General features: G+C 71.9%; 1 protein-coding gene across 1 annotated transcript; it reads right to left on the reverse strand.

Moving 5' to 3' along the window:
- Positions 1–123: 123 nt before the first annotated feature.
- UBAP2L (ubiquitin associated protein 2 like) lies at positions 124–27,831 on the reverse strand (the record flags this gene model as incomplete). The annotated part of the gene is made up of 20 exons (XM_054179585.1): positions 27,726–27,831; positions 23,410–23,539; positions 21,006–21,083; positions 20,091–20,201; positions 18,795–18,963; positions 18,157–18,246; positions 17,578–17,623; positions 16,591–16,703; positions 13,403–13,465; positions 10,949–11,013; positions 9,942–10,027; positions 9,203–9,374; positions 8,133–8,334; positions 6,920–7,224; positions 4,523–4,695; positions 3,663–3,852; positions 2,831–2,885; positions 1,729–1,897; positions 977–1,049; positions 124–686 (listed from the first exon to the last, which is right to left on the reverse strand). Coding segments are annotated over exons 2-20 (2,813 nt in total), but the record flags the coding sequence as incomplete, so codon positions are not given.
- Positions 27,832–27,946: the final 115 nt, after the last annotated feature.

A 27,946-nucleotide genomic window follows, 5' to 3' on the forward strand; every position in this document is an offset into this window, starting at 1 on the left:
GGGGCAGGGAGAGGGGCAGGGGGGGCAGGGGGGGCAGGGAGAGGAGCGGGGGGGGGGCAGGGAGAGGGGATGGGGGGGAAGAGGTGGGGGGGCGGAGCAGAGGGGGGCCGGCGGGGGCGGAGCCAGCGCAGGGGGGCCGGCGGGGGCGGAGCCAGCGGCGGGGGGCCGGCGGGGGCGGAGCCAGCGCAGGGGGGCCGGCGGGGGCGGAGCCAGCGCAGGGGGGCCGGCGGGGGCGGAGCCAGCGCAGGGGGGCCGGCAGGGGCGGGGGCCAGCGCAGGGGGGCCGGCAGGGGCGGGGCCGGCACAGGGGGGGCCGGCGGGGGTGGAGCCGGCGCAGGGGGGCCGGCGGGGGCGGGGCCGGCGCAGGGGGGGCCGGCGGGGGCGGGGCCGGCGCAGGGGGGGCCGGCGGGGGCGGGGCCGGCGCAGGGGGGGCCGGCGGGGGCGGGGCCGGCGCGGAGGGGCGGGGCCAGCGCGGAGGGGCGGGGCCGTACCTGACGTGGTGGCCACGGAGCTGCGGGTGGAGGCTGTGACGGTGGAGTTGCTGCCCAGGCTGAGCCCCAGGCTGCTGCCGCTGCTGAGGCTGGAGGGGGCGCTGGCCGCGGGGGGGGCGGCCGCGGCCGTGCTGGAGGGGGTGGGGAAGGTGCTGGCAGGGGAGTGCAGGCTGCCCTCGCTCTCCACGCTCGTGTGCTGGGGGGAGGGCAGAGGGCAGGGCAGGGGTGAGGGCGGCAGGCAGGGGCCGGCGCTGCACTGCCAGGGGCCTGCCCGGCCCTGCCCCCGCGGTGCCTCCGGCAGGGCACAGCTGGCCGGGGGGGGGGGGACGCTGCCCCCGGCCCCCACAGCTGGCAGCGGCTCCTGAGCAAGGGCCCAAGGCCCTGAGCAGAGCAGCAGGGAGGCTGCTGTGGGGAGGCCCTCTGCCCAGGGCAGCCACAGGCAGCAGCTGCAGCCCCTGGGCACCCCCCAGGAGCCCCCAGACTCACCAGGAGAGTGGAGGTGGAGGTCCGGCCGGAGGAGGTGGCTGAGGAGAGGCTGTTCTGCTGGGGGGGTAATGTGCTGCAGGGGGGAGGAAGAGCTCTCAGGAGGAGGAGGAGGCAGTGCTGGGGGCCAGCAGGGTGCCCCCCATGGGCAAGGAGCCCCCCAGGGGGCTGCTGGGGACAGGCAGTGTGGGCAGCAGGGCGAGGGAGGCTCTGCTGCCCCTCTGCTCTCTGCCCTCCTGAGGGCAGCTCTGCAGGGCTGGGGCCAGGGCTGGGCTCCCCCTCCCCACTTGCAGAGGGCCTGGGGATGCTGGGGAGGCTCCAGGCGGGGCTTGGAAGGTGCTGAGGGGACCTGGAGCAAAGGCTGAGAGCTGCCTGGGGCTGAGAGCCTGGAGGAGAGCAGCCCCAGAGGGGAGCTGAAGGCTGGGGGGGGCAAGGGGCTGGGGGGGGGGGCAGGAGCTGCTCTCCAGAGCTCCCTTCCCACCCCAGTCCAGAATGGGACTGGGGGCCTGGGGATCTCTAAGCAGCTCTGTGGGCACAGGGGGGGGTCTCAAGGGCTGTGTGGGCACTGGGGGGGTGTGTCTCAGGGGCTCCCACCCCCTCCCTGGGCACTGTGCCCCCCGTGGGGGGTGCAGGATCTGCTCTCCAGAGCTCCCTTTCCCCAAATTCCAGGGCTCAGCTCCTCAGTCCCCGTTGCCAGCACCGGGACCACTCCCCATCCCCCTCCCCACCCCCCCTCCCCCCCTGCCCGCCCTGACCTGCTGAGCTGGGCCGCGGTGGTGCTGGGCAGCTCCTCGCCGTGGCTCAGGCCGCCGAGGGCCGTGGAGTGCTGGCTGGCAGAGGGCAGCAGCGGCCCCGCCCCCGCCCCCACCCCCTCGCTGAGCGGCGCCGAGGGAGACTCCGCCTTGGCCGCGGGGCCTGGGGCGCCTGGGGAGGAAGGCAGCGATGGGGGCGGCTCGGGGGCGGGGCTCGGGGGGCCGGGGGCGGGGACAGAGCCCCGGGGGGGCGGGGACAGAGCCCCGGGGGGGGCGGGGACAGAGCCCCGGGGGGGGCGGGGACAGAGCCCCGGGGGGGGCGGGGACAGAGCCCCGGGGGGGGCGGGGACAGAGCCCCGGGGGGGGCGGGGACAGAGCCCCGGGGGGGGCGGGGACAGAGCCCCGGGGGGGGCGGGGACAGAGCCCCGGGGGGGGGCGGGGACAGAGCCCCGGGGGGGGCGGGGACAGAGCCCGGGGGCGGAGCTCAGGGGTCGAAGGCGGAGCCAGGGGGGCAGGGACAGAGCTCGGGGGGGGCAGGGACAGAGCTCGGGGGGGGCAGGGACAGAGCTCGGGGGGGGCAGGGACAGGGGGCAGATAGGGGGTGGGGGGCAGGGACAGAGCCCCGGGGGTCAGCCTGGGGAGAGCTGAAGGCCTTTGGATGACTCCAGGGCTCTGCCAGGGAGCTTTGGGAGCCTCAAGCTGTCAGCAAGGAGCTGGCAGAGGATGGGTGGCAGCAGGGCCAGGCCTGGCTGGCACAGGGCACAGGGAGGAGGGAAGCAGCAGCACAGGGCCTGGGGGCAGCCCCTGCAGCCCAGGGCCTGGGGGCAGCCCCTGCAGCCCAGGGCCTGGGGGCAGCCCCTGCAGCCCAGGGCCTGGGGGCAGCCCCTGCAGCCCAGGGCCTGGGGGCAGCCCCTGCAGCCCAGGGCCTGGGGGCAGCCCCTGCAGCCCAGGGCCTGGGGGCAGCCCCTGCAGCCCAGGGCCTGGGGGCAGCCCCTGCAGCCCAGGGCCTGGGGGCAGCCCCTGCAGCCCAGGGCCTGGGGGCAGCCCCTGCAGCACAGGGCCTGGGGGCAGCCCCTGCAGCCCACCCCCCCCCCCAGGCTCTCACCTTCCACCGCCGGCGTGGCCGGGAGCGCCGTGGGCTGCACCGAGCTGAAGCCGTTCTGGGGGGAGGGGAGAGGAGCTCTGAGCGGCCTGGCTGTGCCCCCCTGCAGCCAGCCCCCTGCCAGCCTCCCCCCACACCCCCTCCCCACCTCTGGGGAGAGGCCAAATGCCCCCAGGGCTGGGCAGCAGGGCAGCAGGGGTCTGCTGCTGGCCGGCCCCAACCCCACCTGAGCTGGGGCCAGCCCTGGGGGCATCTCCCACCCCCCCTGGGCAGCCTGGGCCAGGCTCTGCCCAGCCTCAGCAGCACCAATTGCTCCTTCCCTCCGCTCTCCATCTCCCTCTTGGCACTTCCAACCCATCCCTCCCCTGCTCCTGCCCTGCTCCAGCCTCTGGCCCCAGCTCTCTGCTCAGCCCTGGAGCTCTCCAGGAGCTCTCCCTGGAGCCTTCTCTCCCCCAGGCTCAGCTCCCCCAGCCTGGAGCCTCCCAGCAGAGGCCTCCCAGCCCTGCCCAGCCCTGCCCAGGCCCCCTCAGGACCTCCCTCCCACAACCCAAAGCTCTGCAGCCAGAGCTGCTGTGGCCCCAAGCTGCGTTCAGCAGCCAGAGGCTGAGCCCTGGGCACAACCCAAGGCCTCTGAGTGCCACCCTGGGACCACCTCAGGCCCTGCCAGCCCCTGGGGGCAGTGCCCCAAGCTGGGCCAGGAGGCAATAAAGGCTCTCAGAGCCCAGCAGCCAGGCCAGGGCTTGGGGGGGGGGGGCAGGGCTGGAGGCTGCTCCACTCCTCCCCAGGCTGGTGCCAGGAGGCTGAGCCAGAGGCCCCTTCCCCCCTCCCCCCTCACCTTGGCCTGGGTCAGGTCCTTCTGGGGGGAGGAGGAGATGGAGCTGGGGTATCTCCTGGTCTGGGTGGCTCTCTGTTCGTAGAGTGGTCCCTGAGCACTGTTCTGGGAGGTAAAGGTTGCTGCTGGCAGCGAGCTGCTCTGGTACCCAGACTCCTGGCTTTGATTGGACGAGATGGTGGAGGAGGATTCGCTGCAGGGAGACACAGGGGTGAGGAGGGGGCCAGGGGGGCAGGAGCAGGGTCCCTGGGAGGAGGAGGGACCCCCAGGGGAGGAGGAGGGAACCTCCCAGGGGAGGAGGAGAGGACCCCCCAGGGGAGGAGGAAAGGACCCCCCAGGGGAGGAGGAAAGGACCCCCCAGGGGAGGAGGAAAGGACCCCCCAGGGGAGGAAGAGAGGACCCCCCAGGGGAGGAAGAGAGGACCCCCCAGGGGAGGAAGAGAGGACCCCCCAGGGGGAGGAGGAGAGGACCCCCCAGGGGGAGGAGGAGGAAAGGACCTCCAAGGGGAGGAGGAAAGGACCCCCCAGGGGGAGGAGGAGAGGACCCCCCAGGGGGAGGAGGAAGGCCTCTCAGGCGATGAGGGCCTCCAGGAGGATGAGGAAGGTCCCCCAGGGGAGGAGGAGAGGACCCCCAGGGGAGGAGGAGGGAGCCCTGGCTGCTCCCAGGGGCTCCTGGCCGCCCCCTCCCCAGCCCCCAGGGCCCCCTGCCCCCCCCTGCTGCCTGTGCCCCCTGGGGCAGGGCTGGGCACAGCTCAGCTCTCTCCTGCTCCTCCTCCCCCCTTGGGGAGCACCAGCAGGCAGGAGGGGGCTGAGAGTGCAGCCCCCAGGGCGCCCCCAGCCCCGGGGGGGCCCCCAGGCTCTCACCTGGCCGTGCTGGTGTAGAGGCTGCTCTGGGGCTGGCTGGGGGCGGCGCTGGAGGCCGGGGGGGGGTCGTACTCGGCCAGCACCGGCTCGGAGCCGAACTGCAGGGCCCCAAACTGCAGGTTGAGGCCTGGGACGTCGGCAGAGCCTGGCATCTCCACTGCCAGCGCCGGGATCTGCAGGCACAGCCAGCTCAGCGCTGCCTGCCGCCGCCAGGGGGCGCCGCGGGGCCGCCGGGGCCCAGAGAGCCCCCGAGAGCCCCCCCCGGGGCCCAGAGAGACCCTGAGAGACCCCCCCGGGGCCCAGAGAGACCCTGAGAGACCCCCCCCGGGACCCAGAGAGACCCCGAGACCCCCCCCCCGAGCCCAGAGAGCCCCTGAGAGACCCCCCCGGGGCCCAGAGAGACCCCGAGAGCCCCCCCCGGGGCCCAGAGAGACCCTGAGACCCCCCCCCGGGGCCCAGAGAGACCCTGAGAGACCCCCCCGGGGCCCAGAGAGACCCTGAGAGCCCCCCCCGGGGCCCAGAGAGACCCTGAGAGCCCCCCCGGGGCCCAGAGACCCTGAGAGCCCCCCCCGGGGCCCAGAGAGACCCTGAGAGCCCCCCCGGGGCCCAGAGAGACCCTGAGAGCCCCCCCGGGGCCCAGAGAGCCCCTGAGAGACCCCCCCGGGGCCCAGAGAGCCCCCGAGAGCCCCCCCCGGGGCCCAGAGAGCCCCTGAGACCCCCACCCCTGAGCCCAGAGAGACCCTGAGACCCCCCCCGAGCCCAGAGAGACCCTGAGACCACCCCCTGAGCCCAGAGAGACCCTGAGAGACCCCCCCCGGGGCCCAGAGAGCCCCCCTGAGGACAGAGAGACCCCGAGACCCCCCCCCGGGGCCCAGAGAGCCCCTGAGAGACCCCCCCCTGAGCCCAGAGAGACCCTGAGAGCCCCCCCCGGGGCCCAGAGAGCCCCTGAGAGACCCCCCCGAGCCCAGAGAGACCCTGAGAGCCCCCCCCGGGGCCCAGAGAGACCCTGAGAGACCCCCCCCGGGACCCAGAGAGACCCCGAGACCCCCCCCCCAAGCCCAGAGAGCCCCTGAGAGACCCCCCCGGGGCCCAGAGAGACCCCGAGAGCCCCCCCCGGGGCCCAGAGAGACCCTGAGACCCCCCCCCCGGGGCCCAGAGAGACCCTGAGAGACCCCCCGGGGCCCAGAGAGACCCTGAGAGCCCCCCCCGGGGCCCAGAGAGACCCTGAGAGCCCCCCCGGGGCCCAGAGACCCTGAGAGCCCCCCCCGGGGCCCAGAGAGACCCTGAGAGCCCCCCCGGGGCCCAGAGAGACCCTGAGAGCCCCCCCGGGGCCCAGAGAGACCCTGAGAGACCCCCCCGGGGCCCAGAGAGACCCTGAGAGCCCCCCCCGGGGCCCAGAGAGACCCTGAGAGCCCCCCCCGGGGCCCAGAGAGACCCTGAGACACCCCCCCGAGCCCAGAGAGACCCTGAGAGCCCCCCCCGAGCCCAGAGAGACCCTGAGAGACCCCCCCGGGGCCCTGAGAGCCCCCCTGAGGACAGAGAGACCCCAAGACCCCCCCCCGGGGCCCAGAGAGCCCCTGAGAGACCCCCCCCTGAGCCCAGAGAGACCCTGAGAGCCCCCCCCGGGGCCCAGAGAGCCCCTGAGAGACCCCCCCGAGCCCAGAGAGACCCTGAGAGCCCCCCGGGGCCCAGAGAGACCCTGAGAGACACCCCCCCCCCCCCCGGGGCCCAGAGAGACCCCGAGACCTGCCCCAGTGCCCACAGAGCCACTTAGGGACCCCCCCAGCCCCCCAGTCCCAGCCTGGAGGGGTGGGAAGGGAGCTCTGGAGAGCAGCTCCTGCCCCCCCCCAGCCCCTTGCCCCCCCCCAGCCTTCAGCTCCCCTCTGGGGCTGCTCTCCTCCAGGCTCTCAGCCCCAGGCAGCTCTCAGCCTTTGCTCCAGGTCCCCTCAGCACCTTCCCAGCCCCCCCTGGAGCCTCCCCAGCAGCCCCCAGGCCCTCTGCAGCTGGGGAGGGGGAGCCCAGCCCTGGCCCCAGCCCTGCAGAGCTGCCCTCAGGAGGGCAGAGAGCAGAGGGGCAGCAGAGCCTCCCTTGCCCTGCTGCCCACACTGCCTGCCCCCAGCAGCCCCCTGGGGGGCTCCTTGCCCATGGGGGGCTCCCTGCTGGCTCCTGGGGGGCACCCTGCTGGCTCCTGGGGGGGCACCCTGCTGCCCCCCAGCACTGCCTCCTCCTCCTCCTCCCCATCCCCCTGCCAGCTCTTCTCCCCCCCTGCAGCTCCCCTCCTGCCCCAGCCCTGCAGCCCCAGCTGCCCTCTGCCCCCCTGCCCCCCAGCAGGCAGCCCGGAGGGGCCTGGGGCTCAGCTCCAAGCCTTCCTCCCTCCCTCCTCCTCCTCCCCCTCACCTTTGATGTCAAAGCTGCTTTCTTCTTCTGCTGCTTGAGCTTGTGCTGGGCCGGCTGGGGGCTGCAGGATTGGTTGTCTGAGGAGCCTGGGGAGAGCTGGGGCAGGGGGGCGGCCTTGGGGGGCAGGGGGGAGGCTGGGGCCGGGGGGGCAGCGCTGGAGGAGCTCCCTGCAGGCTGCTGCTGCTGCTGCTGCTGCTGCTGCTGCTTGTCCTGCAGGAAGACCTCCAGCATGGGGGAGCCGGGGGGGAAGGGCTGGCGCTTGCCGAAGGGGCTGTGCCCGGGGGGCTCCGCTGGCGCCTTCAGCTCTGCTGCTGGGGGGCACAGAGGCCTCAGGGGGGCTGGGGGGGAGCAGCCCCCAACCCTCCCCCCCCCCCCAGAGCCCTCCTGGGGGGGGCTGCACTGCCAGCACTGCCCTCTCCCCCTTCCCCCCACACCAAGCTGCAACCTCCCTCCCTGCCCTCCCTCTCCCCTCCCCCACCAAGCCTCCAACCTCCCTGCTCCCTCTCCCTCACCCCACTCCCCCTCCCAGCCTCCAACCTCCCTCCCTGCCCTCCCTCTCCCCCTTCCCCCTCCCAGCCTCCAACCTCCCTGCTCCCTCTCCCCTCCCAGCCTCCAACCTCCCTCCCTGCCCTCCCTCTCCCCCTTCCCCCTCCCAGCCTCCAACCTCCCTGCTCCCTCTCCCCCTCCCAGCCTCCAACCTCCCTCCCTGCCCTCCCTCTCCCCCTCCCAGCCTCCAACCTCCCTCCCTGCCCTCCCTCCCCCTCCCCAAGCCTCCAACCTCCCACCCTGCCCTCTCCCCCTCCACATCAAGCTCCAACCTCCCTCCCTGCCCTCCCTCTCTCCCCCCCCAAGCCTCCAACCTCCCTCCCTCTCCTCTCCCCCTCCCCACCAAGCTTCCAACCTCCCTCCCTCTCCTCTCCCCCTCCCCACCAAGCCTCCAACCTCCCTCCCTCTCCTCTCCCCCTCCCCACCAAGCCTCCAACCTCCCTCCCTGCTCCTTCTCCCCCCTCCCCACCAAGCCTCCACCCTCCCCCCCCCAGGGGGGCTCCTGCCACCCTCCCTCCCCTCCCCAAGGCCTCTCAGCCCCCCCCAGGCCTGCGCTGTGCTGCCCAGGGCAGGAGGCTCCAGGTGCTGGGAGCAGCCCAGGGGCAGTGCAGCCCCCAGCCCCCCCTGCCCCCCCAGCCCCCAGCCCCCAGCCCCAGGCCCTGCTCACCATACTGCACCAGGGAGGAGGTCTGGGTGGTGGCTGCCATGTCCCAGGAGGCAGCAGGGGAGCTGGCAGCAGGTTGGCTGTGCTGTGCTGCCAGCTGGGCCAGGGCCTGAGCTGTCTTGAACTGCTCCAGGAACTGGGAGCCTGTGGTGCTGCTGCCCTTGGCCTCCCCCACGTCCCCAAAGCCTTTGCCCAGCATGCTGACCTGGGGGCACAGGGGGCTCAGCACCCTGCCCTGCCTGCCACAGGGGGCTCAGCACCCTGCCCTGCCTGCCACAGGGGGCTCAGCACCCTGCCCTGCCTGCCACAGGGGGCTCAGCACCCTGCCCTGCCTGCCCCAGGGGGCTCAGCACCCTGCCCTGCCCGCCACAGGGGGCTCAGCACCCTGCCCTGCCTGCCACAGGGGGCTCAGCACCCTGCCCTGCCTGCCACAGTGGGGCTCAGCACCCTGCCCTGTCTGCCACAGGGGGCTCAGCACCCTGCCCTGCCTGCCACAGGGGGCTCAGCACCCTGCCCTGCCTGGCACACAGCAGGGCTCAGCACCCTGCCCTGCCTGCCACAGGGGGGCTCAGCACCCTGCCCTGCCTGCCACAGGGGGGCTCAGCACCCTGCCCTGCCTGGCACACAGCAGGGCTCAGCAGCAGGGCACAGAGCCCAGGGACAGGAGGAGAGAGGGGGAGAGGGGGAACAGCACCCCAAGGGGCAGGGGCTGGAGGGGAGAGGGGGAAAGGGGCAGGGGGCAGCAGCAGCCCAGGGGCTGCAGGGGGGCAGGGGCTGCAGGGGGGCAGGGGCTGCAGGGGGGCAGGGGCTGCAGGGGGGCAGGGGCTGCAGGGGGGCAGGGGCTGCAGGGCCCAGGGGCTGCAGGGGGGCAGGGGCTGCAGGGGCCCAGGGGCTGCAGGGGCCCAGGGGCTGCAGGGGCCCAGGGGCTGCAGGGGCCCAGGGGCTGCAGGGGCCCAGGGGCTGCAGGGGGGCAGGGGCTGCAGGGGGGCAGGGGCTGCAGGGGGGCAGGGGCTGCAGGGGGGCAGGGGCTGCAGGGGGGCAGGGGCTGCAGGGGGGCAGGGGCTGGCTCTCACCATGCTGTGGTGGGAGAAGGAGCTGCCTGAGGCAGGCTGTGCCAGGGCTCCCTGCTTGGAGTTGCTGAACACCAGGGGCTGGGCCAGGGAGGGAGCCTGGGAGGACTCCAGGCTGCTGGACTCATTCTCCAGGGAGGAAGGAGACTTCCCCAGCAGCACTGCCAGGTCGATTCTGGGGGCAGGAGGAGGAGACAAAAGCAGAGAGGTCAGGAGGGGCTCTGGCACAGCCCTACCCCAGCCCCCCCAGCAGCCCCCAGCTGGAAGCCATCTGCAGAGCAGCAAACTGCCAGCAGCAGCCTCACAAAGGGCAGAGGCCAAGGCAGAGCTCTCCCTGGGCTGCCCTCCCCCTCCCCCTGGGCTGCCCTCCCCCTCCCCCTGGGCTCCCTCCCCCCTGGGCTGCCCTCCCCCTCCCCCTGGGCTGCCCTCCCCCTCCCCCTGGGCTGCCCTCCCCCCTGGGCTGCCCTCCCCCTCCCCCTGGGCTCCCTCCCCCCTGGGGCTGCCCTCTCCCTTTCCCCTGGGCAGAGCCTGCCCCAGGGTCATTCCCTTCCCTCCCAACCCACTCCTGGCCCACTCCTAACCCAACTCTTCCCTTCCAGCCCCTTCCCAACCCTCTCCCCTCCCCCTCCCCTCCCCTCCCCACCCCTCCCAGCCGCCTGCCCCTCCCCAGCTGCTGCCCTCCAGCAGCCCCAGGGGGCTGGGGGGGCTGTGGGGGGCAGCAGCCTGGCCCTGGGGCTGGCACCTCTGGCCAGCTGTGATTGTCACATTCTCAGCAGGCAGAGGCACTGAGGACACGTTGGAGGCAGTGAAGATTTTGGTCTCTGAGAGCTGGAAGGCAGCACAAAAAAGAGAGGAAAAAGGTTCAGGAGGGCAAAGAGAACTCAGGGAAGGGAAAAGAAGCTGCTGGGGGGGAGAGGGGAGGGGGGAGAGGGGAGGGGGGAGAGGGGAGGGGGGAGAGGGGAGGGGGGAGAGGGGAGGGGGGAGAGGGGAGGGGGGAGAGGGGAGGGGGGAGAGGGGAGGGGGGAGAGGGGAGGGGGGAGAGGGGAGGGGGGAGAGGGGAGGGGGGAGAGGGGAGGGGGGAGAGGGGAGGGGGGAGAGGGGAGGGGGGAGAGGGGAGGGGGGAGAGGGGAGGGGGGAGAGGGGAGGGGGGAGAGGGGAGGGGGGAGAGGGGAGGGGGGAGAGGGGAGGGGGGAGAGGGGAGGGGGGAGAGGGGAGGGGGGAGAGGGGAGGGGGGAGAGGGGAGGGGGGGAGAGGGGAGGGGGGAGAGGGGAGGGGGGAGAGGGGAGGGGGGAGAGGGGAGGGGGGAGAGGGGAGGGGGGAGAGGGGAGGGGGGAGAGGGGAGGGGGGAGAGGGGAGGGGGGAGAGGGGAGGGGGGAGAGGGAGGGGGGAGGGAGGGAAGGGGGGAGAGGGGAGAGGGAGGGGAGGGGGGAGAGGGAGAGGGGAGAGGGAGGGAAGGGGGGAGAGGGGAGGAGGAGGGGGAGAGGGGAGGGGGAGGGGAGGGGAGGGAGAGGGAAGGGGGGAGAGGGGAGGGGGGAGAGGGGAGGGGGGAGAGGGGAGGGGGGGAGAGGGGAGGGGGGAGAGGGGAGGGGGGAGAGGGGAGGGGGGAGAGGGGAGGGGGGAGAGGGGAGGGGGGAGAGGGGAGGGGGGAGGGGGGAGAGGGGAGAGGGGAGGGGGGAGAGGGGAGGGGGCTGGGGGAGCCCCTCCAGGAGGAGGAGGAGGGGGGAGGAAGGCTGGGGGGGGGTAACCTACATCTTCATTCCAGTCCTCCGTGCCCCACTCCTCCGTGGCTGCCCTCCAGGCACCTGGGGGGAGAGGAAGAGGAGCAGAGGTCAGAGCTGTGCCCAGGGGGTGCCAGGGGGTGCCCAGGAAGTGCCCAGGGGGGGCTGGGAAGCTTTGCAAGCAGCAGAGAAGGCTTCTGGTTGGCAGCCAGGGGGGGTGGGGGGGGGGAGACCCAGCTGAGCCCAACCCTCAGTGTGGCCCTGCTGAGGCAGCCTGGGGCAGGGCACTCATCCTGACAGCCAAGGCAGGGAGCTGAGCTCAGCAGGGCAGCCCCAGCCCCACTGCCCAGCCCCCCCCGTGCCCCCTCCCTGCCTCACAGCCAGGAGCAGTTGGTGTCCCCCAGCAGCAGCAGGCAGCCCCCAGGGGACCCCTCCCCAGTTCCTGTGCCCAGTCTCAGCCCAGCCCCAAGGGAGGAGCTGCAAGCAGCAGAGGGAGAGGCAGGAGAGGCTCAGCCCCAGCTCAGCACTGCACCACCCTGGCTCTGGCCCCAGCTCCACCTGGGGACCCCCAAAAAGCATAGGGGGAGGGGGTCCACAGCCCCCCCCGAGAGCTCAGCAAAGCCCCAGGGAGCCAAAAGGCTTCAGCCTGGAGGGGAGGGCAAGGGGGGAGCAGCCCCTGGGGCAGCTGAGAGCCTGCAGCAGAGCTTGGGGGGGACACAGCCAGGGGGGGCTCAGGGCTGGGCAGGGGGCTGGGGGCTCAGCCTTGCTCCCCTGGGGAGGAGAAGCAAAGCAGCAGCAGGAAGAGCAGAGGCAGAGCCTGCAGGGGGCTGCCTCCCCCCTCTGCCCCCCCAGGCAGGAGCAGGGAAGCAGAGAGAGGCCACAGACCTCAGGCCATGAGCTGAGCCAAGCCCCCTGTGCCCCCCCCAGAGGCTTCTCTCCCACCCCAGGGCTCAGCTGAAGCTGCTGGGGGCTGCTCCTGCAGCTCCCTGCCCGTGGCCCCCAGCCCCCAACAGCCCCTCTCCCTCTGCCCCCCAGCAAGGGAAGCCCCCAGGGGCAGCTGATGGCCTTGGGCTGCCTGCAGGGGTTGAAGATTAACCCAGAGGGCAGAGGCAGCAGCCAAGAGGAGCTGGGGGGCAGCAGCCAAGAGGAGCTGGGGGGCAGCAGCCAAGAGGAGCTGGGGGGCAGCAGCCAAGAGGAGCTGGGGGGCAGCAGCCCTGGGGGCCTGCCCCAGAGCCCTGCAGCCCCCAGAGCCCTGCAGCCCCCCAGAGCCCTGCAGCCCCCCAAGAGCCCTCAGCAGCCCCCCCAGGGCTGGAGGCTGCACCACTGCCCCTGGGCAGCCTGGGCCAGGCCTGGGCCAAGCTGAACCTCCCCTGGGGCAGCCCTGAGCTCCTCTGCTCTGCCCCTGGCCCTTGGCACCAGAGCCCAACCCCCAGCCTGGCTCCAGCCTCCTCTCAGGGAGCTGCAGGGAGCCAGGAGGTCTCCCCCCAGCCTCCTCCTCTCCAGGCTGAACCCCACCAGGTCCCTCAGCTTTCTTCTAGGCCCTGCAAGGCCAAGCTGAGCCCAACCCAAGCTGAGCCCAACCCAAGCTGAGCCCAACCCAAGCTGAGCCCAACCCAAGCTGAGCCAAACCCTCCTGGAGCCAGCTGGAATCTCCTCCTGCTCCCAGCCCTGCCCTGCTCCTGCCCTGCTCCTGCCCCCAGCCTCCTGCTCAGCCCTGGAGCTCTCCAGGAGCTCTCCCTGGAGCCTTCTCCCCTCCAGGCTCAGCTGCCCCAACCCTCCCAGCCTGCAGCCCCCCAGCAGAGGGCTTCCAGCCCTGCCCAGCCCTGCTGTGGCCTCCCCTGGCCCTGCTCCCCCTGGTCCCTGCCTGTGCTGAGGCCTCCAGAGCTGCCCCCAGCCCTGCAGGGCTCTCAGCAGGCTCAGGGCTCAGCCAGGGGCAGCAGCAGCAGAGGCAAAGCAGGAGACAAGGCCAGGCAGAGCCATTGCCCCTGGCAGCAGCCACAGCAAGAGGGTCAAGCAGAGGGGGCCCTGGGGAGCCCCCAGGCTGGGGGGCAGCAGAGGGGGCCCTGGGGAGCCCCCAGGCTGGGGGGCAGCAGAGGGCCAGCAGCAGGTCACAGCTTCTGGGGGGAGGTTGAGCCAAGCAGAAGACCCTGAGCTGCCTCCCACCCCCAACCCCCTCTGTCCTCAGTGCTGGGGACACAGAGCTGCAGTGGCTGAGCCCTGACCCAGGGGGGCTCTGGGGGGGTCAGCTGAGCCCCCACCCTCCAGCCCAAGGGCTCCAGGGGTTAGTGAAAGCAGAGTCAGGGCCAAGGAGGAACCCAGGGGGCAGCAGGAACAGCCCCCAGAGCGCCAGCAGGGGAGCACAGGGCAGAGGGAGGAGAGGGAAGATCTCCAGAGGGGAGTCAGAGGCTCCTCTGCCCCCCAGCAGGAGCAGGGGGGGGCAGGGAGGGGCAGGGAGGGGCAGGGAGTGCCCCTGGGCTGCAAATCCTACCAGGAGCTGAGTCAAAGTTTCGGGGGCAAGCTGCCCCCTCAGCCCCAATGAAATCAAGGCCTGGAAGAACAACAGAGAGCAACAGTGAGCAGCTGGGGCAGGGGGGGAGAGAGAGGGGAGAGGGGAGAGGGGAGAGGGGAGAGGGGAGAGGGGAGAGGGGAGAGGGGAGAGGGGAGAGGGGAGAGGGGAGAGGGGAGAGGGGAGAGGGGAGAAGGGAGGGAGGGGAGAGGGGAGAGGGGAGAGGGGAGAGAAGGGGAGAGGGGAGAAGGGGGAGAGGGGAGAGGGAGGGAGAAGGGAGGGGGAGGGAGAAGGGAGGGGGAGGGAAGAGGGGAGAGGGAGGGAGAGGGGAGGGGGAGGGAGAGGGGAGAGGGAGGGAGAGGGGAGAGAGAAGGAGAGGGGGAGAGGGAGGGAGAAGGGAGAGGGGAGAGGGAGGGAGAGGGTGGGGGGAGAGAGGGGGGAGAAGGGAGGGAGGGAGGGAAGGGGGGCAGAGAGGGAGGGGAAGGGGGCAGAGAGGGAGGGAGAGGGAGGGAAGGGGGCAGAGAGGGAGGGGAAGGGAGGGGAAGGGGGCAGAGAGGGAGGGAGAGGGAGGGAGAGGGAGGGGAAGGGGGCAGAGAGGGAGGGGAAGGGAGGGGAAGGGGGCAGAGAGGGAGGGGAAGGGGGCAGAGAGGGAGGATCAAACCAAACTGCAATGGTTGGGGTTGCAGAGCTGCAGCTTTGGTTTCTCTCTGCCCCCTCCTCCCAGGAGCCTCCTCTCCTCCTTCCCCCTCCCCCTGCCTGCTCTCCCTGCACCCCCAGGGGGCTGCCTGGCCATGGGGACAGCCCAGGGGCCGTGGGGGAGGCAGCAGTGAGGAGCAGGGCAGCAGCAGGGCGAGGCTGGGCTGGGCAGAGGCATCTCCAACCTCCTCCCCAGGCAGAGCTCTGCCTCCCTCTGCTCCACCCTGACCTCAGCTGGGAGGCTCTGAAGGCCAGGCTGGAGGTGGCTGTGAGCAGGGCAGGGGGCTGGGAGCTGCAGGAGCCTGGGGGTCCCCTCCAGGGGGGTTGGGGCTGGAGGGTCCTTGGGGTCCCCTCCAGGGGGGTTGGGGCTGGAGGGTCCTTGGGGTCCCTTCCAGGGGGGGTTGGGGCTGGAGGGTCCTTGGGGTCCCCTCCAGGGGGGATGGAGCTGGAGGGCCCTTGGGGTCCCCTCCAGGGGGGATGGAGCTGGAGGGTCCTTGGGGTCCCCTCCAGGGGGGATGGGGCTGGAGGGTCCTTGGGGTCCCCTCCAGGGGGGATGGAGCTGGAGGGTCCTTGGGGTCCCCTCCAGGGGGGATGGGGCTGGAGGGTCCTTGGGGTCCCCTCCAGGGGGGAGGGAGCTGGAGGGTCCTTGGGGTCCCCTCCAGGGGGGATGGGGCTGGAGGGTCCGTGGGGTCCCCACCAGGGGGGATGGAGCTGGAGGGTCCTTGGGGTCCCCTCCAGGGGGGATGGGGCTGGAGGGTCCTTGGGGTCCCCTCCAGGGGGGATGGAGCTGGAGGGTCCTTGGGGTCCCCTCCAGGGGGGTTGGGGCTGGAGGGTCCTTGGGGTCCCTTCCAGGGGGGATGGGGCTGGATGGTCCTTGGGGTCCCCTCCAGGGGGGTTGGGGCTGGAGGGTCCTTGGGGTCCCCTCCAGGGGGGGTGGGGCTGGAGGGTCTCCTTGAGCTGCCTTCCATCCCAGACCATTCCCTGACTCTATGACCCAGTGTGAGGGGTCCCTGCCCATGGCAGGGGGCTGGAGCTGGAGGGTCCCTGAGCTGCCTTCCAACCAAGTTCTGATTCTGTGACTAACTCCAGGAAGCAGCTCCAGGCCCTAGAACAGGACACAAAACCTCCAGCCCCAGAAAGCAGCTCCCCCAAAAGCCCCTAAAATCCCAGGCCCCCAAAAGCCAAGCCCCCCCAAAAACCAAGCCCAAAAGCCAGGCCTCAAAAGAGGACCTCAAACCCCCAGCCCCAAAAGCAGCCCCCCCCCCAAGCCCCCCTAAAGGCAAAGGCTCCAAAGCAGCCCCAAGCCCCCTGGGACCTCCCCCTGGGGTCTGCTAAAGCAGCTCCAAGGTCTCCTCCTGGGGGAGAGGCCACAGGAGAGGGAATCCTGGCCCCAGGCTGCCCCTGGGGGGCTGCAGTTGGACAGCAGCAGCCAAGAGGCCACCAAGCAACTCCCAGACTGGAAAGGTTCCCAGAGCCTGGGCCCAGGGCAGGGCTTGGAGCCCATCCCTGGATGGTGGTGCTGGGGGCCAGGGCTCAGGAGCAGCCCCTGGGCCCGAGTGAGCCTCAAGAGAGCTTCCCCAACCCAAAGGCTCCTGGGCTGTGGGGCTGGAGGAGCCATGAGGAGCAAGAGGCTGAGCTCTGGGGGCTGCTCTGGAGAGGGCAGCCAGCTGGGGAGCACCTGCAGGGCTCCAGCACCCCCAGGCAGGGCTCCAGCACCCCCTGATGCCTCCAGCACCCCCAGGCAGGGCTCCAGCACCCCCCAGGCAGGGCTCCAGCACCCCCAGGCAGGGCTCCAGCACCCCCTGATGCCTCCAGCACCCCCAGGCAGGGCTCCAGCATCCCCTGATGCCTCCAGCACCCCCCTGATGCCTCCAGCACCCCCAGGCAGGGCTCCAGCACCCCCAGGCAGGGCTCCAGCACCCCCAGGCAGGGCTCCAGCACCCCCTAATGCCTCCAGCACCCCCTAATGCCTCCAGCACCCCCTGATGCCTCCAGCACCCCCTGATGCCTCCAGCACCCCCTGATGCCTCCAGCACCCCCAGGCAGGGCTCCAGCATGCCACAGACACCGAAAGGCTTCCCCCCAGAGCCTCCTGCTGCTGCCCCAGGCCACCCAAGCCCCCCCCCAGAGCCTCCTGCTGCTGCCCCAGGCCACCCAAGCCCCCCCCAGAGCCTCCTGCTGCTGCCCCAGGCCACCCAAGCCCCCCCCAGAGCCTCCTGCTGCTGCCCCAGGCCACCCAAGCCCCCCCCAGAGCCTCCTGCTGCTGCCCCAGGCCACCCAAGCCCCCTCCCTGCTGCTGCCCCGGAGCCAACCCTGCCCCAGCGGCGACCTCCCCGGGGGGCTGCGCAGAGACCTCTCGGAGGGGGGCAGGGCTCAGGCAGCTGCACCTCAGAGCCCCCAAGGGCCCTGCCTCAAGGCCCCCCAGCAGGGGCAGGGGGCAGGGGGCAGCAGGAGCCCGGGGGGGCACTCACTGGTGCCGTCGTCGGGCTCGAAGCTGCCGCTGTTGTTCCAGGTGCTGCTGCTGCTGTTGCCGTAGCTCTCCTCAGCCCCGGCCGGCTCGGCGTAGTCAGCAGGGTTGAAGGTCCTGAGAGAGGAGGAGGAGGAGGAGGAGGAAGAGGAAGAGGAGGATGGGAATGGTTCTGCCAGCCCCAGGAGGGCAGCTCCAGAGCTCAGGCAGAGCCCCCCCCCGGCTCGGCTCTGCCGCCTGCCCCGCGCGGGGCTGGCCTGGGGCTCAGCCTCCTGCCTGCCCCTGTGGGAGCAGCCCCACAGGGCTGGGGGGCAAGAGGGTAACACCCCCCAGCCAGCCAGCAGGGAGCCCCCCAGCCAGCAGGGTGCCCCCCATGGGCAAGGAGCCCCCCAGGGGCTGCTGGGGGCAGGCAGTGTGGGCAGCAGGGCAAGGGAGGCTCTGCTGCCCCTCTGCTCTCTGCCCTCCTGAGGGCAGCTCTGCAGGGCTGGGGCCAGGGCTGGGCTCCCCCTCCCCACTTGCAGAGGGCCTGGGGGCTGCTGGGGAGGGTCCAGGGGGGGCTGGGAAGGTGCTGAGGGGACCTGGAGCAAAGGCTGAGAGCTGCCTGGGGCTGAGAGCCTGGAGGAGAGCAGCCCCAGAGGGGAGCTGAAGGCTGGGGGGGGGCAAGGGGCTGGGGCTGGCAGCTGCCCAGGGGTGCCCAGGGCCAAGGGGCACAGAGTGGAGCCCAGGAGGGGGAAAGCTGTTTGGGGGGAGGCTGCTGGGGGCCTGGAGCAGGCTGAGCCCAGAGAGGTTGTGGAGAGCTCCCAACCCCCCCTGGGCACTGTGCCCCCTGGGGGGAGCCCTGCTGGGGCAGGGGGGTTGCAGGAGCTGCTCTCCAGAGCTCCCTTCCCACCCCCCAGGGCTGGGACTCTGTGGCCCCAGAAGGACACCAGAGCAGCAGTGCCAGGCACCAAGGCTCCTGCTGAGGGCAGAGCTCTGTGCCAGCCAGACTTACCCCATGCCCTGGGCAGAAAAGCGACCTCCTCTCCTTCCAGAGCCACCTGCAAGGCACAGGCACAGCACAGTCAGACCCAGGGCAGGCAGGAGCCAGCTGGGGGCTCCTGTGCCAAGGAGCAAGGCACAGGGACAAGAGGGAATGGCCTCAAGTGGCCCCAGGGGAGGCTGAGGTTGGACAGCAGAAGAAACTTCCCCACTGGAAGGGTCCTCAAGGCCTGGCCCAGGCTGAATCCCCAGCCCTGGAGGGGGCTGTGGTGCTGAGGGCCCTGGCTGTGGGGCTGAGGGCCCTGGCTGTGGGGCTGAGGGCCCTGGCTGTGGGGCTGAGCCCCCCCTTGGCACAGGCTTAGGGCAGGGCTGGGCTCTGGAAGGGCTTCTCCCACCCAGCCCCCCCAGGCTCTCCCCTCCCAGCACCACCTCAGCTGGGGGCAGCAGGACAGAAGCCCCAAGAGCTTCTCCTGAGGTTGGCTGCCCCCAGGGCAGAGGCTTCCCAACCCCCCAGGAGCCTCCCTCACCCCAGCCCCCCCCAGCCCCCCCGGGCCCCCCCAGCCCCCCCCAGCCCCCCCAGCCCCCCCTGTACCTCGGCCTCGGCCGCGGCCTCTGCGGCCTCGCTCTGTGCCCCTCCCGGCGCCGCCCTTGGCCCCGTCCAGGCCATTCTCCTGGCCCCGGACTGCAAGGCAGCAGAGGGCAAGGGCAAGGTCAGGGCTCCTCCTGCCCTGCCCAGGGCAGCCCCCAGCCCCAGGGCAGCCCCCAGCCCCCCCAGCTGCTCCCCAGGCCCTCCTCGCATGAAGGCTTCAGCCAGAGAGGAGAGCCCCAGGGAGACCCTGGGTGGGCAGTGGGGGGGGGGGGGGGAGGGCCCTGGGTGGGCAGCAGGGGGGGGCAGTGGGGGTAGGGAGACCCTGGGTGGGCAGTGGGGGGGGCTGGCAGGCCCTGGGGTGGACGGGGGTGGACGGGGGGGGCAGTGGGAGTAGGGAGGCCCTGAGTGGGCATTGGGGGGGGGGCTGGCAGGCCTTGGGGTGGGCAGCAGGCCCAGCATGGGGGGCGGGGGGGGGACACAGCAAGGGGGGGGTGGGGGGACACACACAGCAAGGGGGGGAGGGGGACACACAGCAAGGGGGGAGGGGACACACAGCAAGGGGGGGGGGGGACACACAGCAAGGGGGGGGGGACACAGCAAGGGGGGGAGGGGACACACAGCAAGGGGGAGGGGCTGCATACACTCCCGGCCGCGGCTGGCTCCCCGGCCCCGCCTCGGGGGCCCCCCGCGCCGCCGGCTGAAGTCCCTCTCCCGCTCCCGGCTCTCTTTGCTCTCCTCGCTGGGCTCCGCCTGGCTGCTCTCCTTCTGCCCAGAGACTCCTTTCTTCTTCCCCACCATCTCCCAGGAGTGCTGCGGGGCACAGACAGAGTCAGGGGGGGCGGCAGGGCCCCGGGGGGGGGCGGCAGGGCCCCGGGGGGGGGGCGGCAGGGGCCCCGGGGGGGGGCGGCAGGGCCCCGGGGGGGGGGCGGCAGGGCCCCGGGGGGGGGGCGGCAGGGCCCCGGGGGGGGGGCGGCAGGGCCCCGGGGGGGGGGGCGGCAGGGCCCCGGGGGGGGGCGGCAGGGCAGGGCCCCGGCTGGGCTCTGCCAGCCCCGGGCCAGGGCTCCCTGCCCGGCTCCTCCTGCCTCAGCCCTGCAGCCCAAAGCCTCTCCACTGCTGACAGCAAGGAGCTGACCCTCCTCTGCCTCCCCACACAGGCCCTGGGGCAGCTGCCAGGGCTGTGAGGCTGCCCCAGACACCACTGCTGCTGGCCAGGGGCTGAGACCCAAGAGGAAGAGGAAGTGAAGTCCTCACTGCGTTTCCTCCTAGGATCACAGAACTGTCAGGGCTGGAAGGGAGCTCAAGGACCCTCCAGTTCCAGCCCCCCTGGAAGGGACCCCAAGGCTCCTCCAGGTCCAGCCCCCCTGGAAGGGACCCCAAGGCTCCTCCAGTTCCAACCCCCCTGGAAGGGACCTCAAGGACCCTCCAGCTCCAACCCCCCTGGAATGGAGCTCAAGGCTCCTCCAGCTCCAGCCCCCTGGAAGGGAGCTCAAGGCTCCTGCAGCTCCAGCCCCCTGCCCTGGGCAGGGGCAGCTCACCCCACAGCAGGTTGCTCACAGCCACCTCCAGCCTGGCCCTGAACCCCTCCAGGGCTGAGGCTTCCACCCCCTCCCTGTGCCACCTGTGCCAGGCTCTCACCACCCCCATGGGGAAGAGCTTCCTAAGGTCTAATCTCCCTCTCCCCTCCTCTAGCTTGGATCCATCCCCCCCTGGCACCCTCAGAAGTCCCTCCCCAGCTCTCCTGCAGCCCCTGGCAGGCCCCCAGGAGCTCCCCTGCAGCCTTCTCTTCCCTTGTGCTCCCCGGGGCCTGCTCCGCAGGGCCCTGCCGGAGCAGCCGGGCCAGGGGCAGGCTGCCTGGGGAGCTCCTCAGGGCCTTGGCTCTCAGCACCCAGCCCTCCCTGGGTGCCCCAAGGCCAGGCCTGGCCAGGCCCAAGCCCTACCGTGTCTGGATTGCCCTCCAGCAGCACATTGATGGCTCTGTTGACATCCCCATTGCAGTCGTGCAGAGCAATCACACACTCGTCCTGGTTCTTGCCTGTGATGTCAATCAGCTGCGGAGAAGGCAAACAGCAGCTGGCACCAACCCCCAGGGAGCTGCCAGGGGGCAGGGAGAAGCCCTCCCAGCAACCCTGGGGCCCTGGTGGGAAAGGGCTCTGAGCCCCCAGGCCCTCCCAAGCAACCCTGGGGCCCTGGTGGGAAAGGGCTCTGAGCCCCCAGGCCCACCGCAGGCACCGAGCCCTGGCGCCAGGAGCAGCCCTGGGGACTCCACCACCCCCCTGGGCAGCCTGGGCCAGGCCTGGAGCCCCCTGCAGGGGCAGCAGCTGCTGCTCCTGGCCAGGCTGAGCCTCCCCTGGCACAGCCTGAGGCCATTTCTGCCCTTCCCATCACCTGAGACCAGGGAGGAGATCCCAACCCCCAGCCTGGCTCCTCTCCAGGTGGTCTCCCCCCAGCCTCCTGCCCTCCACCCTCCCCACCCCCACAGCTCCCTCAGCCCCTTCCCCACCTCCCTGGCCCTTCCCCACCCCCTCAACATCCTTCTGGCAGCCAGGAGCCCAGCCCTGCCCCCAGGCTGCCAGCCCAGGGGGGGCACACTCCCTGCCCTGCCCCTCGTGGCCCTGCCATGGCTGCTCCAAGCCAGGCTGCTGGTTGCCCTTCCTTGCTGTCCCCTTGGCCCCAGGCTCCCCTCACCCCCTCCAGGGTCTCCCCCCTGCCCTCCAGGGTCCCCTCACCCCCTCCAGGGTCTCCCCCCTGCCCTCCAGGCTCCCCTCACCCCCTCCAGGGTCTCCCCCCTGCCCTCCAGGGTCCCCTCACCCCCTCCAGGGTCTCCCCCCTGCCCTCCAGGGACCCCTACTCACTTGTTTCACCTTCTCCTCAAAGTCAGCATCGTTGTGGTCTGAGATCATCTGTGCAAGTCTGATCTGTTCTGCAGTGGCCTGAGGGGGAGCAGATGTGAGCTGTGCCTCAGAGACCCCTCCCCAACACACAGCCCACCCCCCAGAGGGTCCCCAACTCCCCCCCACCCCGAAGCAACCAGCAGGGAAAAGAGGAGGAGCCAAAGAGGCTCAGGAGGAAGGGGGAGGAGGGGCAGGCAAGGGAGGGTCCTGCTGGGCCTGGGGGAGCCTCAGCATCTCCATTCCAGACTCATGGAATTGGAAGGGACCCTGGAGACCCTCCAGAGACCCTGGAGACCCTCCAGGCCCAACCCCAGAGACCCTGCAGATCCTTCAGGGGGCTTGGGCCTGGAGGATCTTCAACCTTCCCTTGCCCCAGGCCCCTCCAACCTCCCCTTGACCACCTCCAGGGGGTTCCACCACCTCTTCCACCCTCTGCCCACCCAGAATTGAGGCAGGTCCCCACCCCCAGCAGACCACCAAGCCCCCTGGCTGCTGGAGACCACCACCACCACCTCCTCCCTGCCCTGAGGAGGTGACTCTGGGAGGAGCATCCTGCACCTTCCACATGCTCCTCCCCACCCTGAGGAGCATCCTGCAGCCTCCTCCTCCTCACCCTGAGGAGCATCCTGCAGCCTCCTCCTCCTCACCCTGAGGAGCATCCTGCAGCCTCCTCCTCCTCCCCACCCCTGAGGAGCATCCTGCAGCCTCCTCCTCACCCTGAGGAGCATCCTGCAGCCTCCTCCTCCTCCCCACCCCTGAGAAGCATCCTGCACCCTCCTCCTCCCCACCCTGAGGAGCATCCTGCAGCCTCCTCCTCACCCTGAGGAGCATCCTGCAGCCTCCTCCTCCTCACCCTGAGGAGCATCCTGCAGCCTCCTCCTCCCCACCCTGAGGAGCATCCTGCAGCCTCCTCCTCCTCCTCCTCACCCTGAGGAGCATCCTGCAGCCTCCTCCCCACCCTGAGGAGCATCCTGCAGCCTCCTCCTCCTCCTCACCCTGAGGAGCATCCTGCATCCTCCTCCTCCTCCTCACCCTGAGGAGCATCCTGCACCCTCCTCCTCCTCCTCCCCACCCTTGAGGAGGTGACTCTGTGAGGAGCATCCTGCAGCCTCCTCCTCCCCACCCTGAGGAGCATCCTGCACCCTCCTCCTCCTCCTCCCCACCCTTGGGGAGGTGACTCTGTGAGGAGCATCCTGCAGCCTCCTCCTCCTCCCCACCCTGAGGAGCATCCTGCAGCCTCCTCCTCCTCCCCACCCCTGAGGAGCATCCTGCAGCCTCCTCCCCACCCCTGAGGAGCATCCTGCAGCCTCCTCCCCACCCCTGAGGAGCATCCTGCAGCCTCCTCCTCCTCCTCACCCTGAGGAGCATCCTGCAGCCTCCTCCTCCTCCTCACCCTGAGGAGCATCCTGCAGCCTCCTCCTCCTCCTCACCCTGAGGAGCATCCTGCAGCCTCCTCCTCCTCCTCCTCACCCTGAGGAGCATCCTGCAGCCTCCTCCTCCTCCTCCTCACCCTGAGGAGCATCCTGCAGCCTCCTCCTCCTCACCCTGAGGAGCATCCTGCAGCCTCCTCCTCCTCCCCACCCTGAGGAGCATCCTGCACCCTCCTCCTCCTCCTCCCCACCCTGAGGAGCATCCTGCACCCTCCTCCTCCTCCCCACCCTGAGGAGCATCCTGCACCCTCCTCCTCCCCACCCTGAGGAGCATCCTGCAGCCTCCTCCTCCTCACCCTGAGGAGCATCCTGCAGCCTCCTCCCCACCCTGAGGAGCATCCTGCAGCCTCCTCCCCACCCTGAGGAGCATCCTGCAGCCTCCTCCTCCTCCTCCCCACCCTGAGGAGCATCCTGCACCCTCCTCCTCCTCACCCTGAGGAGCATCCTGCAGCCTCCTCCTCCCCACCCTGAGGAGCATCCTGCAGCCTCCTCCTCCTCCTCCCCACCCTTGAGGAGGTGACTCTGTGAGGAGCATCCTGCAGCCTCCTCCTCCTCCCCACCCTGAGGAGCATCCTGCAGCCTCCTCCCCACCCCTGAGGAGCATCCTGCAGCCTCCTCCTCCTCCTCCCCACCCTGAGGAGCATCCTGCAGCCTCCTCCTCCTCCCCACCCTTGAGGAGGTGACTCTGTGAGGAGCATCCTGCACCCTCCTCCTCCTCCCCACCCTGAGGAGCATCCTGCAGCCTCCTCCTCCTCCCCACCCTGAGGAGCATCCTGCAGCCTCCTCCTCCCCACCCCTGAGGAGCAGCCTCCCCCTGCTCCTCCCCGCCCCGAGCAGCCCCCTGCACCTCCCCCTCCCCGCCCTGAGCAGCCCCCTGCAGCCCCCCCTGCTCCCCCAGCCCCTGGGGGCTGCCCTGGCTGCTGCCTGCCCCTCACCTGCGGCCTCTGCTTGTGCTGAGCCTGGCTCTGTGGCTGTGGCTGCTCCCAGCTGGCGCGGGCCCGGCTGGTGCCCACCGAGGTCATCATTTACAGTATATACAAATAAAGGTATTTACAGGGCAGAGCTCTGGGGGCAGGGGGGGAAAGAGAGAGAGAGAGAGAAGCTGTTAGCACCCCCACAGCCCCTGCCAGCACCACCAGCCAGCCCTGCCCCCAGCACCACTGCCACCAGGCTCAGAGGGCGCTGGGGGCAGCCTGGAGGCCTCCTCCAGCTCCCACTCTCCCCTCCCTCCCTCCCTCCCTCCCTCCTCCAGGTCCTCTCCTCTTCCCCCAGGCCTCCTCCAGCTCCTCCAGGTCCTCCTCTCCCCTCCTCCTCCAGGTCCTCTCCTCTAGGCCTCCTCCAGCTCCTCCTCTCCCATCCCTCCTCCTCCTCCAGGCCCTCTCCTCTCAACCAAGTGTGACCTGGAGCTGAGCAAGAGGACCCCAAAGGCCCAAGGCAAAAGGCTGCAGGAGCCTCCTGGCCTGGCCATGGCAGGGCTGGGAGAGGCCAGCAAGGGAGGAAGGGAGGCTGGAGAAGAGCTCCAGAGGAGGGGAGCCCCTGGGCACAGCCTCCTCCTCTCCCTCTCTACCTTCAGAGCAGGGCCAAGCAACACTGCCTCAGAGCTAAGCGGTGCCACAGCTGCAGAGTCCTCAGTCCCAGCCCTGGGGGTGGGAAGGGAGCTCTGGGGAGCAGCTCCTGCCCCCCCCTGCCCCAGCAGGGCTCCCCCAGGGGGCACAGTGCCCAGGGGGGGTTGGGAGCTCTCCACAACCTCTCTGGGCAGCTCCAGGCCCCCAGCAGCCTCCCCCCAAACAGCTTTCCCCCTCCTGGGCTCCACTCTGTGCCCCTTGGCAGCTGCCAGCCCCAGCCCCTTGCCCCCCCCCAGCCTTCAGCTCCCCTCTGGGGCTGCTCTCCTCCAGGCTCTCAGCCCCAGGCAGCTCTCAGCCTCTGCTCCAGGTCCCCTCAGCACCTCCCCAGCTGCACACCAGCCCTGCAGCAGTGCCCACTCCTCCCTGCCCCAGGCCTTCCCCACAGCTGCCAACCTTCCCTGGGCACCTCCTGAGTCCTCTGCCTTTAAGAGCCACCCAGAGAGACCTTGGTGGCCCCAGGGAGGAGCAGCCAGAAGGAGCTGCAGGCAGCAGCCCAGCCCAGGCCATGCAGTGCCCAGGGGCAGAGCCCCAGCCCCTTGCTGGGCTTCAGGGCTGAGCCCAGGGTGGGTGAAGAGGCTCAGCACTGAGTGGCCTCCCCCAGACACAGACCCCCAGCCCCCAGCTGACCACCTCACACCTTGGCTCCCAGCCCCAGGAGCCAACCCCAGGGCAGGAGGGGATGCCCTGGGCAGGCTGCCCTGGGCCAGGGGCAGGCAGGAGCAGAGCCAAGGGAGAGCACCTGAGCTGCAGGACACCCCTGAGGCACTGCTGCTGCCACCACCCTGGCAGGGCCTGGGCTGCCAAGGGGAGCAGCTCAGCACTGAGTGGGCACAGGGGGGCTCCTGGCACAGCCCAGCAGCAGGGGGCTGCAGCAGGGAGACCCCCAAGGCCTCTCCATGCCACAGCTCCACGCAGCCAGCACCACCCTGGCAGCCCCCAGCCCCTCTCCCCTGCCAGGCTTCCCCTCAGCACCTCCTCAGCTCAGCCTGAGGCCACCTGCAGCCCACAGCACCTCCTCAGCACCAAGCCTCCCAGGAAGGAACCCCCCAGGGTCCCCCCCTGTGCTCCCCAGGAGCCCACAGCACTCAGGCTCCTTCCCCCAGCCTCCTGCTGGGTGCCCTCCACTGCTCCTCCTCCTGCAGCTCCCCAGGCTCCTGACACAAGCACCAAACCTGCCTGGCCTCAGCACCACAGCCCCCAGCACCCCCCAGAGCCTCTCTGCTGGGGCTGGGGACCACCAGGAGAGCCTCAGCTCCAGCAGCCAGGAGCTGACCCTGCTGGGGGGGGGTCAGGTCGGGCTGGGTCCCCCCCAGCCCCCTGCTGAGGGCAGGGCTCAGCTGCTGGCAGCTCAGAGATCCCAGCCTGGAGGGGTGGGAAGGGAGCTCTGGGGAGCAGCTCCTGCCCCCCCCTGCCCCAGCAGGGCTCCCCCCAGGGGGCACAGTGCCCAGGGGGGGTTGGGAGCTCTCCACAACCTCTCTGGGCTCAGCCTGCTCCAGGCCTCCAGCAGCCTCCCCCCAGACAACCTTCTCCTCCTCCTGGCCTCCACTCTGTGCCCCCTGGCCTGGCCCTGGGCACCACTGGGCACCCCTGGGCACCAGGGTAAGCAGCCTGGTGCCCCCCTGCCCCCACCCCTCAGGGCCCTGCAGGCAGCACCAAGATCTCCTCTCCAGACACACAGAAACCCCTCCAGGGGTGGCTGCAGCACAGCTCCCAGGCAGCCCCCAGCCCCCTGGGGTGAGCCCAAAGCTCCTGCCAGCTGCCCCCACAACAGAGGCTGCCAAGGGGGGGGGGGGAGGGGCAGGGGGCTCCCAGCTTCACCTCCACTTCCCCAGAGCAAACCTCCAAGAGGCACCAGGGGGGAGGCAGCCTCCAGCCAAAGCCAACCAGGGCTGATCCACAGCAGCAGGGAAAGGACCCAAAGGACCCTCCTGGGGTGGCCCTGGGCAAGGGGAGGGGGCAGGGGAGGGGGAGGGGAGATAAGAAAGCAGCTCCAGAGCTGCAGGTCAGAGCCTCTGCAAAACCTCTCCTCCTGCAAGCAGCTGCAGGCAGCTGTGACTCACTTCAGCATCAGCCTCCAGCCTCAACTGCTCCTCACCTCCAGGGCCCAGGGGGCTGAGTCTGGGCCACACAAAGCAGGGGGGGGCGGGGGGGGGGTCTGGGGAGAAAGAGCTGATACAGAAACGTCTCCAAGGCTTCACTTTATTGCACGGTTCAGGGCAGGTTACAGCCTGGGGCGGGGGGGGGCAAAGCTCCAGCGGTCTGCAGCCACCCCCTGAGCCCCCCCTGCAGGGGCTGAGCGCTGGCACAGCCCGGCCTGGCCTCCTCTGAGCTACCACCACAGACCTGGGGGTCCCCAGCCCCTTCCCCTTCTGCCCCCTCCCCAGGAAAAGGCTTCTCGGCTCCCAGGGACCCCAGAGGGCAAAGAGCTGGGGGAGGATCGGCCCCGCGGCAGCGCCAGGGCAGCCCCCGGGGGGGGCAGGGGGTTGTCAGCAGGAGATGAACCAACAGAGGAACCCCCGGGGCGGGTCGGGGGGAGAGGAGAGAGTCCCCCCCCGGGATAGGCCACCGGAGAGCCCCCGGCCCCCAGCTTGGGCTGCTGAGCGGGCAGCCGCTCCCGGCCGGCACGCAGGGCAGGGGACCCCCGAGCGGCTCTGAAGCCAACCCCCACCGGGCACGGCCGGGCAGGCCCCGGGGCCGCCGCAGCGGCACCGCCCGGGAATTGCAGGCGGGCCGCGGCCAGGAGCCCCGCACCGGGGAGCCGCCGCCGGCAACGACCCCCGGGGGCGCCGCCGGAGAAGGAAGATAAAGCCTGGGGGGAGGAGGGGAGAGGGGGGGGTCCGGCCGCACGCCCGGGGCACGGCGGCGGCAGGCGGCGGCGGCAGGGGCAGGCAGGCAGCGCAGCGGCGCCGCCGCCGCCCCCATTGTTACCGCCGGCAGCGGCGGAGGGCTCGGGCGGGCCCAGCCCGGGGGAAGCGCGGCGGGGCCGGAGCCCTCCGCTCCCGCAGGCCGCGGGGCCGGCGGCGCACAATGGAGGCGGAGGGCCGGGAGGGGGAAGCGGCCAGGCCGCGCGGGAGGCGGCGGCGCCAGGCCCGGGGCCCGCAGCCGGGAGGCGGCCGAGCGCGAGCCGCTTCCGCCCTCATGGCCGCGGCCGCCATTCCCCCCCCCCCACAACACCGCTACCACCTCCCTCCCTCCCCCCCGCGCCGCCGCCTCCAACCCGCGCAGCCCTCACCTAGCGGCGGCCGCGCACCGAACGCCAACCCCCGGCTGCGGCCGGGCCCAGCAGGCCGCGCGGGGCCCGGCGGGCGGGCGGGGGGGGGGAGGGCGCGGTGACCACCCCGGAACGTCGCGACGGGGCCGAGCCTCAGGTTAAAGAGAAGCGGAGCGGGGGGGGGGGGAGGGGAGGGGTGGAGCGGGGGGGAGGGGGGGGGATGGGATGAGAACGGCGGGGCCGGGTGGGGGGGGGGGCAGAATCGCGCGGCGGAGTGAAAGGAGGAGAGGGGGGTGGGGTGGGGGTGTGAGGGGGGTAAAGGGGAGGAGGGGGGGGGGGGGCGGGGCGGGGCCGCGCGGTGCTCCCGGGGCCGCCGCCCGCCCGCCCGGCCGGCCGCCCGCGCACCCAACTTTACCTGGCTCCCTCCACACTGACAACTACCCGCGGCGCCCGCCCCGCCGCCTGACGGGGCCCAGCCCGGCCTCACGCACGTGACGCGGGCTCGCCCTGCGCGCCGCCGCCGCCGCCCGCGCGCCCTGACGTCAGCGCGCCGCGCCGCGCCGCGAGGGGGGGGGCGGGGCGTGCGTGCGTCCCGGCGTGCGTGGAGGAGGAAGAAAACACAGAAGCGGCCGAGGG

This window comes from Dryobates pubescens, unplaced genomic scaffold (assembly GCF_014839835.1).
Source record: "Dryobates pubescens isolate bDryPub1 unplaced genomic scaffold, bDryPub1.pri scaffold_93_arrow_ctg1, whole genome shotgun sequence".
Lineage (NCBI taxonomy): Eukaryota > Metazoa > Chordata > Aves > Piciformes > Picidae > Dryobates > Dryobates pubescens.